The sequence below is a fragment of the Nesoenas mayeri genome (genome assembly GCF_963082525.1).
Source record: "Nesoenas mayeri genome assembly, chromosome: 8".
NCBI classification, from domain to species: Eukaryota; Metazoa; Chordata; class Aves; order Columbiformes; family Columbidae; genus Nesoenas; species Nesoenas mayeri.
The window spans coordinates 19,217,428-19,231,109 of record NC_137554.1 but is presented as its reverse complement, the minus strand read 5'-3'; the positions used below and the strand labels follow the sequence as shown (position 1 = coordinate 19,231,109).

The window sequence follows — 13,682 nt, the reverse complement described above, 5'->3', positions numbered from 1 at the left end:
GGCCCCTTCCCGGCCGCGGGAGCACGGGGGCCGCGCGCTGACGTGGCGGCCGTTGCCATGGCAGCCACCGGCGCGCGCGCCGCCGCAGCGGCCGCCCCTCCCATTGGGCGGGCGGCGGGCGCTACGTGGCGTGGGGCGGTGACGTCGCTCCCCGCAGCCAGTGAGGGCGCGGGACGTGCCGCCGCCGCCTGCCATTGGCGGCCCCGCGGCGGCGGGGGGCTATAAAGGGGCGGCGGGGGCGCGGCGGCCCCGCGGCGGCAGGCGGGATGGAGGCGGCTGGGGCGGCAGGGGGGGACGCGGACGGCGACGGGGCCGCGGCTCTGGGGCAGCGGTTGGCGGCGGCCGGGCAGGGCCACGTGCTGCGCTTCTGGCCTGAGCTGGGCGGCGCGGCCCGGCGGGCGCTGGCGGCGGAGCTGCGCGACATGGACGTGGCCGAGATCAACCGCTTCTTCCGTCGCGCCCGCGGGGACGGCGGCGGCGGCGGCGGCGGGACGACGGCGGGACTGGACGCGCGGATGGAGCCGGTGCCGCGGGACGTGCTGGGCAGCGCCTCCCGCGACCGCGAGCTGCTGCCACGCTGGGAGAGCCGCGGTAGGTGCGAGGGGCGGCGGGGCCGGCGCGGGGCCGGGGCCGGCGCGGCGGGTCCCACACGTGCGTTCTCTCCCGTCGCAGGGCTGGCGGAGATCGCGAGGAGCCGCGTAGCTGTGTTGCTGCTGGCCGGCGGGCAGGGTACCCGCCTCGGCGTCCCCTATCCCAAGGGCATGTACGACGTGGGGCTGCCCTCCCGCAAGACCCTCTTCCATCTCCAGGCCCAGCGTCTGCAACGGCTGCAGCAGCTGGCAGAGGAGCAGCACGGTACCTCCTGCCACATCCCCTGGTGAGCACCCTGCCCTGGGCTGTGTTGGGATAAAGTCCACCGGGGTAGCTTTGGGAAAAAGTGTATGGGGTGTCGTTGGTGTTGATGGGTCGAGGTCCTGTGGGTTGGCGTTGGCAGGACCCTGTTGGCATCAGCCCAACTGGTGTTGGTGGGTTAAGGGTCTGTAGGTTGATGTTGCCTCATTGATGTTAGCTGAGTCAAAGCTCCATTGGTTGGCCGTGGCGGATCAAGGAGCGTAGTTGGTGTCAGCAGGCCAAAGACCCATGGGTTGCAGCAGACCCACTTGACCACCCAAAGACCCGTGGATTGACACAGACCGTTTTGACACTATTGCCATGGCCATAGCCCGTTGGAGTTAATGGGTCAAAGCCTGGAGGGCAGCACTGGCAGATCCCACGTTGTCAGACTCAACCCTACAGCCCTTGGGAACAAATGTCATGTCACCCGTGGCCAGCCTGCCGCACGGGACAGCAGCTGTGCAAGGTGGGATCTGGGAGGCCAGGGGCTGCGGTGGTGCTGCAAGCCAGAGGTTGGTGTCACAGCAGGAGTTGGCTGCCTCAGCTGTGTGTCCCACCCACTGCACAGGGTGTGGTGGGGTTATGGAGATGTGTGTTGCAAGGAGTCATGAAGCCCTTTGCTGGCTTGCCAAAGAGGTGGGACTGCAGCGGGTCAGATCCTTCTGAGCATCTAGAGAGGGGGAAGAAACTTCTTTTGGGTCTTACAGGCCAAAGTGGTTCCTCACATTTGGGATGGGGAGTGCAAGACCCTGCCATGCCTCCCTGCTCATTGGGTCTCTTCTGCGCTGTGGCAGGTACATCATGACAAGCGGCAGGACTATGGAGTCCACTAAGGAGTTCTTCTTGAAGCATCGCTATTTTGGTTTGAAGAAAGAAAATGTCATCTTCTTCCAGCAGGGCATGCTGCCTGCCCTGGGCTTTGATGGGAAAATCCTGCTGGAGGAGAAGGGCAAGATTGCCATGGCACCAGGTCGGTGACCAGGAGTTGGCAGGAGGGGTGGGGGGGGTGAGATGTGCTGAGGACAAGCTTTTGGAGCTGAAGCCTGCATAGGGTAGTCTTGCAGCTTGACGTGGCCCACAAGTGACGCAGCTGGGAGGTGTCTGTCTTGGCAGGGAGGACCAGGGTGGGGTATGGCTGGAATGGGGACCCTCCACCCTGGCTCTGTGAGGAAGGAAGATGAGCATGGGTGTCTAACGGGACAGCCAGGCTTTCCTGTGGTCTCAGCACTTTTTTTTCCCTCCTCCCCAGATGGTAACGGGGGCCTGTACCGGGCCCTGGGGGCTCACGGCATCGTGGATGATATGGAACGGAGGGGTGTGCAGAGTGTCCACGTCTACTGTGTGGACAACATCCTGGTGAAGGTGGCTGACCCCAGGTTCATCGGGTTCTGCTTGGAGAAGGGAGCGGACTGCGGGGCCAAGGTATAGTTTCAGGGGCAGGCAGGCACTGCTTCCATGGAGTAGGGTGGCATCTGTCCTCTCCTTGCCTGGCTTCCCTGACTCCTTGCCCTTCCTTTGCTGGCTTGCTGGAGCCAGGAAGGATATTTAAGCATAGGAGCTTGCTAGTGGGGTAGCACGTGGTGCCAGAGTCTCACCTGCCCCTCAGGTCTGTCATCCCCAGGGGTACGGGGTGGCACTGACCCCTGCGTGGCACTGCTCCCCTCCTGCCTTGTGCAGGGCTGAGAGCTGCTGGGAAGCCTCACAGAGCTGCCCGGTTCCCACCCAGACACGGGGCAGCTGTTGTCTGGGCGGCTGCAGGGACCGTAGGCAGCTGGGATCCCTGCTGCAGGCTGCCAGCTGTCCCCAGCTGTGGCGTCCTGGGCACCAGATCAGGACACCATGGGTGCAGCCGATGCTGAGCCCAGCCCTGTGTCTCGTGGGTAGGACATTGCATGCCCAAAGCTTTGCTTAAAGCCTGGATTAACAGCAAAAGGGACTGTGTGTTTGTGTTTGCATTGGGCTTGGCTCTGGCAAATAGGTGAGAGGGCTTGCTGACTCTGAAGCTTTCGGAGAGCAGGCTAGGAAAGGGAAAGCAGTTCCTCCTCCTGACCCAGGCGAGAGAAGGAGGAAATACACTGAAGTGTGGAGAAAGGAGAAAGTCCTATGTCCCTGCATGCTATCGTGGTGGCTTTGCTGGCTAGGGATTTTATGGGGTGGGGCATGACAAGAGGGAAGTGTTGTTGGGTGTGAGGAAGAAGAGAGAGATCAGGTGTGGAGGGATGGTTGTGCTGAGCCAGCAACTTCCTACTTGTGCACAGCAAGCTGGCTTTCACATGCAAGCTGGGTGCTAAAAATACCTGTGCCCTCTCTCAGCCGCATTCAGGCTTGGTGCCAGATCCTGCCTCTGGGTGTGCCTGGCACCCTGCCACCCAGCCCTGCCATCTTGCTTGCCTCTGGTCACTGTCACCAAAAGCACCTGTGAGGAGAGGGCTCCAGCATTCCTATCCCTGCCTTAACCCTGCTCTCCTGTGTGGGAGAACATCTCCACGGGGGCTGTTAGATACAAGCAGAGGTATCTGAAGTGTGAAGCTCTGGGGGCCTTTCCCTGATGGTGCTTCTCTTGGGCAGGTGGTGGAGAAGACGAACCCCACGGAGCCGGTCGGCGTGGTATGCCGAGTGGATGGTGTCTACCAAGTGGTGGAGTACAGTGAGATTTCTCTCGCCACTGCCCAGAAACGAGGCCCAGATGGGCGACTGCTCTTCAACGCGGGCAACATCGCCAATCACTTCTTCACCACTGCCTTCCTCAAAGATGTCGTCAAGTAAGGGCCTGCGAGGGTGCTGCTGCCATGCCAGACAGAGAAGGAGCACCAGGGTGGCTGGGGGTCCAGGCAGAGCAACCATCCTGCTACAGCCGTGTCTGAGCCGGGGGCTGGAGATGTGCCTTTCTCTCATGAGTGATGGCTCTTTCTTGGCCCGTTGCAGCACTTATGAACCACAGCTGCAGCACCATGTAGCTGAGAAGAAGATTCCACATGTGGACATCACTACAGGGCAGCTGATCCAACCTGAGAAGCCCAATGGAATCAAGATGGAAAAGTTTGTTTTCGACATCTTCCAGTTTTCTAAGTACGCCCTTTTTCACTCTACAGGGAGCAGGCTGCTGGCTCTTGCTCGAGCAGCTCTGGAAGTCTCAGAGGGATGGTGGGGGCTGTGCCCACTGCTGGTGCCCTGGGTCAGGATGGGATGCCGGCTGCTGTGCTGTTCAGCAGCATTGGACAGTTGTGCCCTGAGATGAGCAGGGATGTGAGCAGTGGGAAGGACAGGTGCTGTGTGCTCCTTGCTTGGCTGAGCCCTGCTTCTGGGCCAGAGGAGCATCTCCTGATCCTACAGCCCATGGGTGCAGGCTGTGGGGGACTGTGGCCCTGGCTCAGCCACCTTGGCATGGGAGAAGCTGAAGCGGCAGGGAATGGCCATGTTTCCCAAACCTGACCCTCCTGTGCCCTGTTACCCCCAGGAAATTCGTGGTGTATGAGGTGCTGCGTGAGGATGAATTTTCTCCCTTGAAGAACGCAGACAGCCAGAATGGCAAGGACAACCCCACCACAGCCCGACATGCTTTGATGTCCCTGCACCACTGCTGGGTCCTCAATGCGGGAGGGCACTTTGTTGACGAAAACGGCACACGCGTCCCTGCCATCCCTCGGTGAGTTGCTCTTCCTGCATCCTTTTGGGGCTGGTGATAAAGCACTGGGCAGTCCCCAGCCCTTCTCCATTTCAGCGCTCCTGGAGTCAGCACTGCTGGAGCCCCCAGCCATGGGTCCCATGTGCCAGGTGGCTGTGGGGCAAAGCCAGGTGCGGGCCAGGTGGTGACTGCAGGAGAGACTCTCACTCAGTCAGCAGAAGCTTTTCTTGATTCAGCCCCTGTGAACTGAATCATGCGAGTCTCCATTGCGCAGCCAAGGTTGCCTGTGCAGGGAGGGAGCCCAAGCACACCAGCAGATTTGTGCAGCAGCCAGGCTGGGTTTGTGGCATCCCTCGACTGAAAGACCACCTGCCACACCTGTTTATAGAACAGCAAACCCCAGACTTGTCTTGCTTGTTTTTTTTTTCCCCACCCTTGCTAACCCATGTTTATTCCCACGTAGTGTCACAAATGGAAGGTCAGATGCCACCCCAGCAGATGTCAATGACAAGTAACTATACCGTGCAACATGCATGGTGGCGGGGCTGTGCTTAGGTACTAATGGGCTGCGGGCAAAGCAGCGTGCCAGGCTGCGGTGGCCGCGATGGGTGCGTGCTGGTGAGCGGGCGCCCATACTGACTAACGGGACCGGGTTTCGGGGCCGCATGCTGGGAGCGGGGCATGTCTCACTGCTGGACCCGCAGGTGCTGCTTCTCATGGTGACGGGCAACAGCAGCATCTGCTCCCCCCAGGGCTCCTTTCTGCAGAGGCAGCTGGGTGGGACGCTGTTGTGAAACATGCTGGCACATCCCTTCGGTGACACTGCCCTGTTCCTCACGCCACAGCACAGCCTGGGCTGATCTCAGCCAGTCTCATAGCTGGAGACAGCCGCCCTCTCCCGGTGTTGGCCAGGCGTCCCAGCAGATTGAAATGGGATTTAAAATGTTAAGTAAACGACAAGCAGGCGTTGATGTAGCATGTGCAAATCTCAGTGCAGGCAGCCAGCTGTGCTCTGACTCCAACTCTTGAGTTTTGAAAATCCGGACTGTGACAGCAGGGAAAGCCCCTGGCTCAGTGTTTGGAAGTTAACAGAAGTAAATGGGAAAGTTGACAGAAGTGTTAAAGGGATTTCTGTAACAGCAGTGTGTCCTTCTGTAGGCACAGGGCACATCTGTGCGGCTGATACGCAGAGCTGGTGAGTGTCGATGACTTGGTAGACCAAGCTTGTCACCTCTCCCCATCATCAGGAAAAGTTGTGTCTTCTGCTTTCTGGTGGATACACTTCGGCTCTTTGGTTTTTAATTCAAGCCTCCAACTGTTTTCAGGTGTTTAAGAAGGCCATCACGCTAGTTATATTGTTGGATAAAGGATGCACTTTAGCCTGTGTTTATCCATAATTGCCAGTTAATGGCAATTCTTCTTTTTTTATTTTTTTACTGTTATCTTGAAACAAATCTGACTCTAAGGCAAACACAAGTGCAAGGCTGGCTTAGGATGGGAGAGTGGTTTTAGCTACTCGTAGCTGGGATGGGAGGGGGCCAAGCCGAATGTGTGGCAGAAGGGAGGAGCTTCCACCTGGGTGAAGGGAGCATTGCTCTGGCCACCATGGCGAGCAGGCATGAAGATGCTGCCATAGATCCTCAGCAGCTCCATGTGGCTGTGCTCCCCGGCCAGCCTTACATGCCATCAGATCCACAGAGCATCCCAGGGGGTCTTGCAGAGGCTGGTGGCAGCAGGAGTGGGGTCAGGACTCCTCTGTGGCGGTGCTGCTGTCCTGTTCTCAGGAACAGCACTGGTTTGGCACTGCCGTTGTCCTCACCACCTCAGGCTTGCATGCAGAGCAGAGGAGCTGAGACAGCTGATCTCAGAGGCAAAGGCAGGAGGAGCAGATGGTGCCGCAAGGTGTATTTCTCAGTGAACAGACAGACCTAGCCTGTATCCTCAGGTTGTGCTTTGAGCAAGGAGTGTGTTTAAAAAGAAAGAGACCTGTTGTGACCGGCCAAACAGGAAGGTGCTGTGAGTGCATCTCTCATCACCCTAAGGATGCAGGAGGAGGAAGGGGTGACTAGCTTGCACGCAGCATCAAACACAGGGGTCTGTGGTCCAGGGCACAGGCGCTGCAAGGCACCAAGATTCTCATTAAAGATGCAGATAAATCTCTCTTTCAGTTGCTGCTGGTATCTAAACTTCAGCTCACACCTCTGTGGAGAGCACGCAAGGCTTGACTAACACAGGGCAGCTCTGTGCTGTTGGGATCTGTGTGGGCTGGCAGCTGCCCTGATCTCTGCACCCCATCCGCATCCCCCAACGGGACGTGGATAACCCTCCTTTTATCTTGTTGGTTTGTTTGTTTCTTTTCATCTGCAGTTTGAAGGATGCAAATGACCTGCCAATCCAGTGTGAAATTTCTCCCCTCATCTCCTACGGTGGAGAAGTGAGTACTGGCTCTCCAGAGCTCGAGTGCCCTCACAGAGAAACCGGGTGGGTGGGGAGGCTGGTGGGGCACACATGGGGAGCCCTGGCCAGGGAAGGGGTAAGCCACAGAAGCATAGCTTGAATTCACTGTGGAGCTTTTTGAGGCAGTGTCCTGCAAGCCACTAGCATGGGAGGGGACCAGAGCCACCTGTGAGCAGCTAAACAGACCAGCAGAGCAAATGATGTGTGGTGTGTTACTAATGAGCTGCTTCGTCCTCCCTTAGGGTCTGGAAAAGTACGTGAAGGACCGAGAGTTTCGTGCACCATTGATTATTGATGAGGACGGGATCCATGAGCTGGTGAAGAATGGGATGTAGCGGTGACGTGCCCAAGCTGGGCTGACTGTCCCACCTGATGGGCTGGGAATTCGGACACATGAAGGTTTATAGCTGTGAGTGGCAGGGGCTGGTCCTGCTTGCTCTGGCCTTGTGCAGAGGAGGATGTAACCCACTCAGTTCTTGGCATGTTGTACGCTTCTATTTATATTTTAATTTAAAAACCAAACACTTTATGGATTCCCCTGCCATGAAGCACAGCTATGGCGCTACTCTTTGCACTCCAGGCTGTGGGCATTTACTTTTAAACATGTATATAGTAATAGTCATTGTATATGCAGAGGATTTTTATGGTACGAGGCTGGGGTTAATCTTGAATTTTTATTTTTCTCAAATCTACATTACTATTTTTTTTAATAGGGTCCTTGTCATTGCCCCTGTCCTCCCTTTTGGTCATCCTTTATATGTTGCACAACTGGAAGCTCCCAATTAAACTGAGCCTCTCCTGTCTGTCGTCTGGTGGTAGTTTAGTGATGGTGGCATTCTGTAGAGGCAGGGGTGGCTGCCTGGGGGGCTGCAGGCAGGTCCTCTGGCCCGTGACGCTCATTTTTGGTGTTTCTGGAAGAAACAGAGGGCTGCACTTTCCTCATGGATTTCTGCGAACCTTGGTAAGGCTTGAGCAGATAGGAACAGGCAGGTGTGCTGTGCTGCCGGAGCACTCGGGGTGAAACCAGCTGGCACGGTGCCCTCCAGCAGCACTGTGTACCTGCATACCCAGGTATGGCTCCTGCCTGAGCCCCTTGTCCTGAATTGTGCTGTCCTGATGCCCTCGGGCAGAGCAGCTCTGCACCTCCCCTCCTGTTCGGGAGAGGAGACAGTGCTCCTCTGGCTCCTCTCCTGCTCCTGAGTCCCACCACAGCCCCTGAGGTAGGGGGACGCAGCCTCCCACTTCCCCACAGCCGCCTGGGGAGGGATTTTCCCTTGCAAGGCTGGGAATGGGGCCCAAACTGCTCCCCCTGGGGGAAGTCATGAAGTCCCCAAGTGCCACAGTGGCTGTTGGGCACTCTGGGCTCAGCCGAGCGCTCGGCTCCACCAGCAGCGTGCTGGGAAGCCAGAGCCACACGGGGGTCCTGGCTGGTGTGGTGGCTGCTGCTGGCTCGCCGCGGGCCAGCTGGGCTGTGTGTGGCCCAGGCAGGCTGGCGGCCATGAGTCCCAGGGGAGATGGATTGGACTGGGGCCAGAGCAGACGCGAGGAGCCGGTGCGAGTATGTGGGTGGTCTGCGCCACCGCCTGCCCCTGCCCACCAGCTCTGCGGCTCCTGGGAGCTACCACCCTGCGGAAAGGACATCTCTGCTCCCTGCAGAGTGATCAGGGACCCCCAAAGCTGCTACTCCTTGGCATGGGCAGCAGCCGGAGCACACATGTCCCACCTTGGGGGGATGCACATGGCCCCAGGACCAGCGCTGAGCAGGGATGAGGGGCTGCATGGTGAGCCTGGGGGGATCACTGCTCCAGCTGGCTCCCTGGGCACTTGGGAGGGTGCAGGGGAGGTGTGTTTGCTTTGGGTTTTGGCTTTGTTTGCACACCAACACCTTTGCATGAGGTCCTGGGATAGAGCGATGCAGTGCTGGCTGCTGCCAAGTTGTTCGAGCACTAGTTCCAGGTAGCAGGAAGGTTGGAGCAGAGCCGGCCGGTGTTTGTGCCGGCGTGCACGTAGGGCAGCCTGGGCACGGGCAAGGGCTTCCCCGGCCCGCTGAGCTGGGACAGCAGGGTGCAGAGCCCTGTGGTGGGCAGCACATCCACCTGCTCTGCCTGCCCTCGGTTGGTTTGTCTGGGGCTGGGAGTCTGGTGAGGGTTTGGGGTTTGGGGGCCTGGGAGTAAGGCTGCAGCCCTGGGGCAGGTGCCTTTACCAGTGCAGGGAGCTCTGTGTGCAGGAACGCTTTTTGGGGGCTGCTGGCCTGCTCCAGGGGTGCTGCTTCCCTGCCACAGTCGTGTGGGTTCTGGTATAAAATACAACTAAAACACTAGTCTGCAAGAGCATTGTTTTTGTTTTTTAAATTGTGTTTTTAGCTATTGCACAAAAATTAATTATTATTATTTTCTCCCTGGCGCGTTGCGTAGCTGGTGGTCGCGGTGCCAAGCCAGTGCCTGGAAATGATGTAAAACCCCGCACTCAGTGTGCAGCTTGGGGAGCCAGAGTGCTGCTTCTGTGCCACGTGCCGGGGCAGGTCGGTGTCCGGCCAGTGTCCTTGCTGCGTGTGCCCATGCACAGCCCGGCACCCTCCCACCAGGGGCCCGGAGTGGGGCAGCCTGTACGGGAGCCCAAGCACCTCATTTTGGGAATGTCCTGCTTGGCCCTTGCACCCCACGGTGCGGGAGGAGGGTGCTGGAAGCATGTGCTGTCCCATGGCTGCGAGGGTGAGCGCCAGAAAGCAAAACGATGCCTGTTGCTTTAAGTACCCTCACCGGCCATGGGGATTTTTTTTTTTTATTTTTTCTCTTGCACTATGAATGGGTTTTGCTGTAAATTATAGCTTTGCGCACATTCCCTCGGGCTGAGGAAAATAACCTCCGCCGAAAAGCCAGCCTGGATTGGTGACTGGCTCCCCCTCTCCGCTCCCTAATTGAAACCAAATGTGCAAGATGTAGGATTGTGGGATTTCTGGCTGGCTCCCAGGAATCTGCAGAATGCAAACGCGCTCCCAGAGGCATCTTGCATCAGCCCGGGGAAGTTCGCTCCTCGCCTGGCTCCCCCAGCCCGGGCGAGGGGCGAGAAGCCCACCCGCCATCACCTCCTCGCTTCGGTGAGTCACTCTTGGGTGTGCGGGGAGGCGTTTGTCACCTCTTGGCTTGGGATTCTGGGGGGACGTGGAGTCAGCCATGCTCCATGCCGGAGCTGAGGCAGAGGGGCTGGGGTGTGGGTCTGCCTGGGAAGGTGCTGGGGCAGCAGCAGGATAGTGTCCCCACTTGGGGAGGTAACATTTGGCCCCTTCTCTCTATTTTTCCCTTCGCTGCCAGCGTTTTCCCCCCCGTGTCTCATGCCAGGCCAGCGTTTCCTGGTGTCCCTCCTTGGCTCCTGCCTATGTGTCTGTTGGCAGAGCTGGCGGCGGTGCTGGCCAGCCAGAGAGGCTCTGCTGTCCCCAGGGTCCCCCAGCCAGGCACCAGGTCACACTGGGGAGGGGACATGGCCACCAGTTTGGTGCTCCTCAGCATCCTGCCCCCCATCCTGGTGCTGGGGACCTCCTTGTGGTTTCCCAACCCCGCACCGTGGCGAGGCGATGCCGTGCACCGCGGCAGGGTGACACTGTGCACTGTGGCACAGAGCAGGGCTGCAAGTTCTCAGCTGACGGGGTGCTTGCTGGGTGCAGCACCCACAGGACCGTGTCCCCAGGTCCCATGGCCATGGGCTGTGCCACTGGCAGGTCTCTCCAGGGCAGCAGACATCTGCGGGTCACACCGGCTGCTCCTCACACCCTGTACAGCTGCAATGCTCTCAGCTGAACCGGCCAGCCCATGGCTGGGGACATGCTTGCTGCTGTAGAAAATGGGGCTACATCCAGCCCTGAGAAGGTCTAAAATGGCATTTTTGGCGGGGAAGGGGGACTACGGGTCCCGACATGCTGCACTGCACTCCCGCCAAGGCTGTGCCAGTGGCACAGCATGCTGGGGGCTGTAGTGCCGGCTGGGATGGGCATCCCAAACCCCCTTGCCAAAACACAGTGGCTTTGGGTCATGGCCTGGGGTCACAGGGAGAGTCTTGCTTGCTCGGGGACGTGGCCTCAGCATGTACCACCCATCACCGTCCCAGCGGGAAGGGAGCCCCCAGCCCCATGCCAGGATGGGGTCTCTGCAACAGGAGCCCTGAGGTTATGAAACTCTGTGATCACAGAGCATGAGGGCTGTTGCCATCCAGCCCCCTCCCTGCAGATGATTCTCCTCTGGTGCTGGTGGGGATGGTGGCAGCCACCTGGGCAGCGAGCTGGGGACCTCACCAGCTGGAGTGGATTGGGGGTGAGAGGGACCACGGCTTGTGTGGGGTTTGACTTCGGACAAGTATGAATTTAATTTTTTCCTGCTAACTTTCCCTGGTGATTTCAGTAGAATAAGAAAGAGGGCAAATGAGACAAAAAAAAAACCAAAAACAAAAACAAAAAAAACCAAAACGGCAGTCAAGGGAAGCTCCAAAGCTCAGGCGCCACCAGGGAGGAGCTCCAAAAGCTCTCTGCACTAAAAATTTCCAGTGATTGAAAGTTTTCGGCAAACAATTTCAGACGAAACGTTGCGAAGCCATCCCTTTTGCAGGGCTGGTGGAACAAAAAATGATTTCCAGTTGGGTTGCCAATACTTTTCAGCGGGTTTGACCATACATCTCTTAGCCCCCAGCCATGACACCTGAGTCACCGTCTCCTGCATTGTCCCCCAGCCCTGCTCCACCAAGGAGGGGTGAGCTATTCACAATGGCTGTGTGGGGATAATTTTCCTATATTAAACTAAACGTAAATGCATTGCCTGCAGGAGACCATGGCATCTGGTATCCTGATGTTTAAAGAGTTTACTCAGTCTGCAAGAATAGTGGGAAAAAATATCCCTGGATGTTTTTCGGAATGCAGAAGGAAATTAAGCTTTTAATGTTGGAGGAACTGGTCATCATCAAACAGAGGCGCATCATGCATGCCTCTCAGGGATGCAGATGAAATTCTCAGTTGCAGCCGAATTAGTTGCAACTAATTAAACTGTGAATAGCGGTGTGGGGGGGGGTGTGGAAGCAACCATATATGTGCTTTTCAAAAAAAAAAATTATTAAAAAGGAAATTATTAAAAGGGAAAAAAAATCACTCTAAGTCCAGGTGTTTATTTGTTCTTCCTGCAGAGGTGGTGGTGTTTAGCAGAGCTCCCAGGGAACCCAGCAGTGCAGCGTGGGGTGCAGAGGCCCTCTAGCAGGGTGTGGGTGGCAGCTCCCAGGCTTTGCGCTCTGTTTGGGTGCTGGCATGGCCACAGCAAGCCTGCCTTGCTCTTGCTGTCCTCAGCCCTGGTTCTGTCACCAAGCAGGGCTGTATCCAGCGCCTCTCAGCTGGGCTCTGCGTGATGGGGATATCTGCCATGTGGCAGCTGGTTCAGGGTGGGTTTGGGCTTTCACTTGGTGGTGGGAACAAGGCTGCGGGTCACGGTGTGGTGTGGGAACACAAGCAGGCACCCACCTGTGGGGTCACTGGTGTCGGTCAAGCTTGGGGCCGGTCAGCCCAGCCATCCCTGATATGGTGGGACTTGGCTGAGATTTACCCTGCCACTCAAGTGTAGCCAGGAGCTGTGGTCCCATTAACCCCCAGGCTAGTAAGTTGTTCCTGTAAAGGTTAATGTATATGTAAGCTAAATTAAAATAGCTTTTTTTTTTTAATAGAAAGAGGGCTAATCTGCATCCAGTGCTTGTGTGAAGGTCTGTCCCAGGAGGCCAAATGTCCCCTTGGCAAATAAGGGAAGGGGTAGCCCAGTGAGCCTGGGGCAGGACTGATGACATTTAGGGGTGTCCCTGGTGCATCGCCTGGTGCATCTCTGGTTCCCCAGAGATGTGTGGGTGCAAGTGGAGCTGCTTGGGCTCTGGGGGTTCCTGGAGCCAAGGGCTGGCCAGAGCTGGGGTGATGGCCACTGCCCTGCAAAGTGACTGTGGTGGCAGTGCTGACTTGGAGGACAGCACGTCCCAGGGATGGGGGGATCCCCTGGTGCCATGGGCTGCACCCTGCTCTGAGGAGCCTGGCCAGCACTGGCACTTTTTCTTCTCTCGCTGCAACCTGAGCCACATTGCCAGGACCCCCAGGTCCTCCGCAGCCCCATCCCATGCTGCCCTAGAGGCAGCGAGTGCAGTCTGGCTCCGTGCCCTCTGTCACACCTTTCTATGTCACTCATCTTGAGATCCGCTACACCACAGAGGACTGTCACAATAAATATGCTGTAAATCTCAGACGATTATCTGCTATTATGCCTCCTGAGCCAGAAGGCAGGGAAACCGTGTGTTGCAACGTGCTATTATTTTGTTATACGATGAGGTTGTGCAACATCTTGCTTTCAAAACCATCCAAGGGCGGGTGGCCCAGCTGGAGCCTTTCTGCCCGTCAGTGGAGCCGGATGGCGCCAGCCCCAGCCAGAGCCCTGGGAGGCTGGTGTGGGTCCCGTGGCCTTTCCATGCAGATGGCTCCAGGGACATGGCAGAGCCATGTTATCTGTCTATGCTGGGCCTGTGGTGTCACAGCACTGTGATGCTGTGGGTCCTGGGGCCACCATCACAGATGTGAGGCTTGGGGCTTTGCTCCTCCTCCAAGGCTGATGTGGGGACACAGGGTTTCATGCAGGGGAAGCCCTCCTGTCCTTGGCTGGCCACCCCATGCAGCACTGGCATTTTCATGCAGCTCATCTGCCTC

General features: G+C 57.7%; 1 protein-coding gene across 1 annotated transcript; it reads left to right on the top strand.

Annotated features, from left to right (window-relative positions):
• The first annotated feature begins 241 nt into the window (after window positions 1-241).
• Window positions 242-7,782, top strand: UAP1 (UDP-N-acetylglucosamine pyrophosphorylase 1). The gene is made up of 9 exons (XM_080348375.1): window positions 242-591; window positions 673-877; window positions 1,689-1,864; window positions 2,144-2,316; window positions 3,463-3,656; window positions 3,820-3,963; window positions 4,352-4,540; window positions 6,887-6,953; window positions 7,219-7,782. Exons 1-9 carry the CDS (start codon window positions 267-269, stop codon window positions 7,309-7,311), a joined length of 1,566 nt encoding a protein of 521 aa, XP_080204501.1. The 5' UTR covers window positions 242-266; the 3' UTR covers window positions 7,312-7,782.
• Window positions 7,783-13,682: the final 5,900 nt, after the last annotated feature.

Excerpts from the sequence above, each read along its gene's own strand:
- UAP1 (XM_080348375.1), top strand. The coding sequence starts at position 267 with ATGGAGGCGGCTGGGGCGGCAGGGGGGGACGCGGACGGCGACGGGGCC. Across the intron at positions 2,317-3,462 it reads GAGCGGACTGCGGGGCCAAG|GTGGTGGAGAAGACGAACCC; the intron begins GTATAGTTTCAG and ends TCTCTTGGGCAG. Across the intron at positions 3,964-4,351 it reads GACATCTTCCAGTTTTCTAA|GAAATTCGTGGTGTATGAGG; the intron begins GTACGCCCTTTT and ends TGTTACCCCCAG.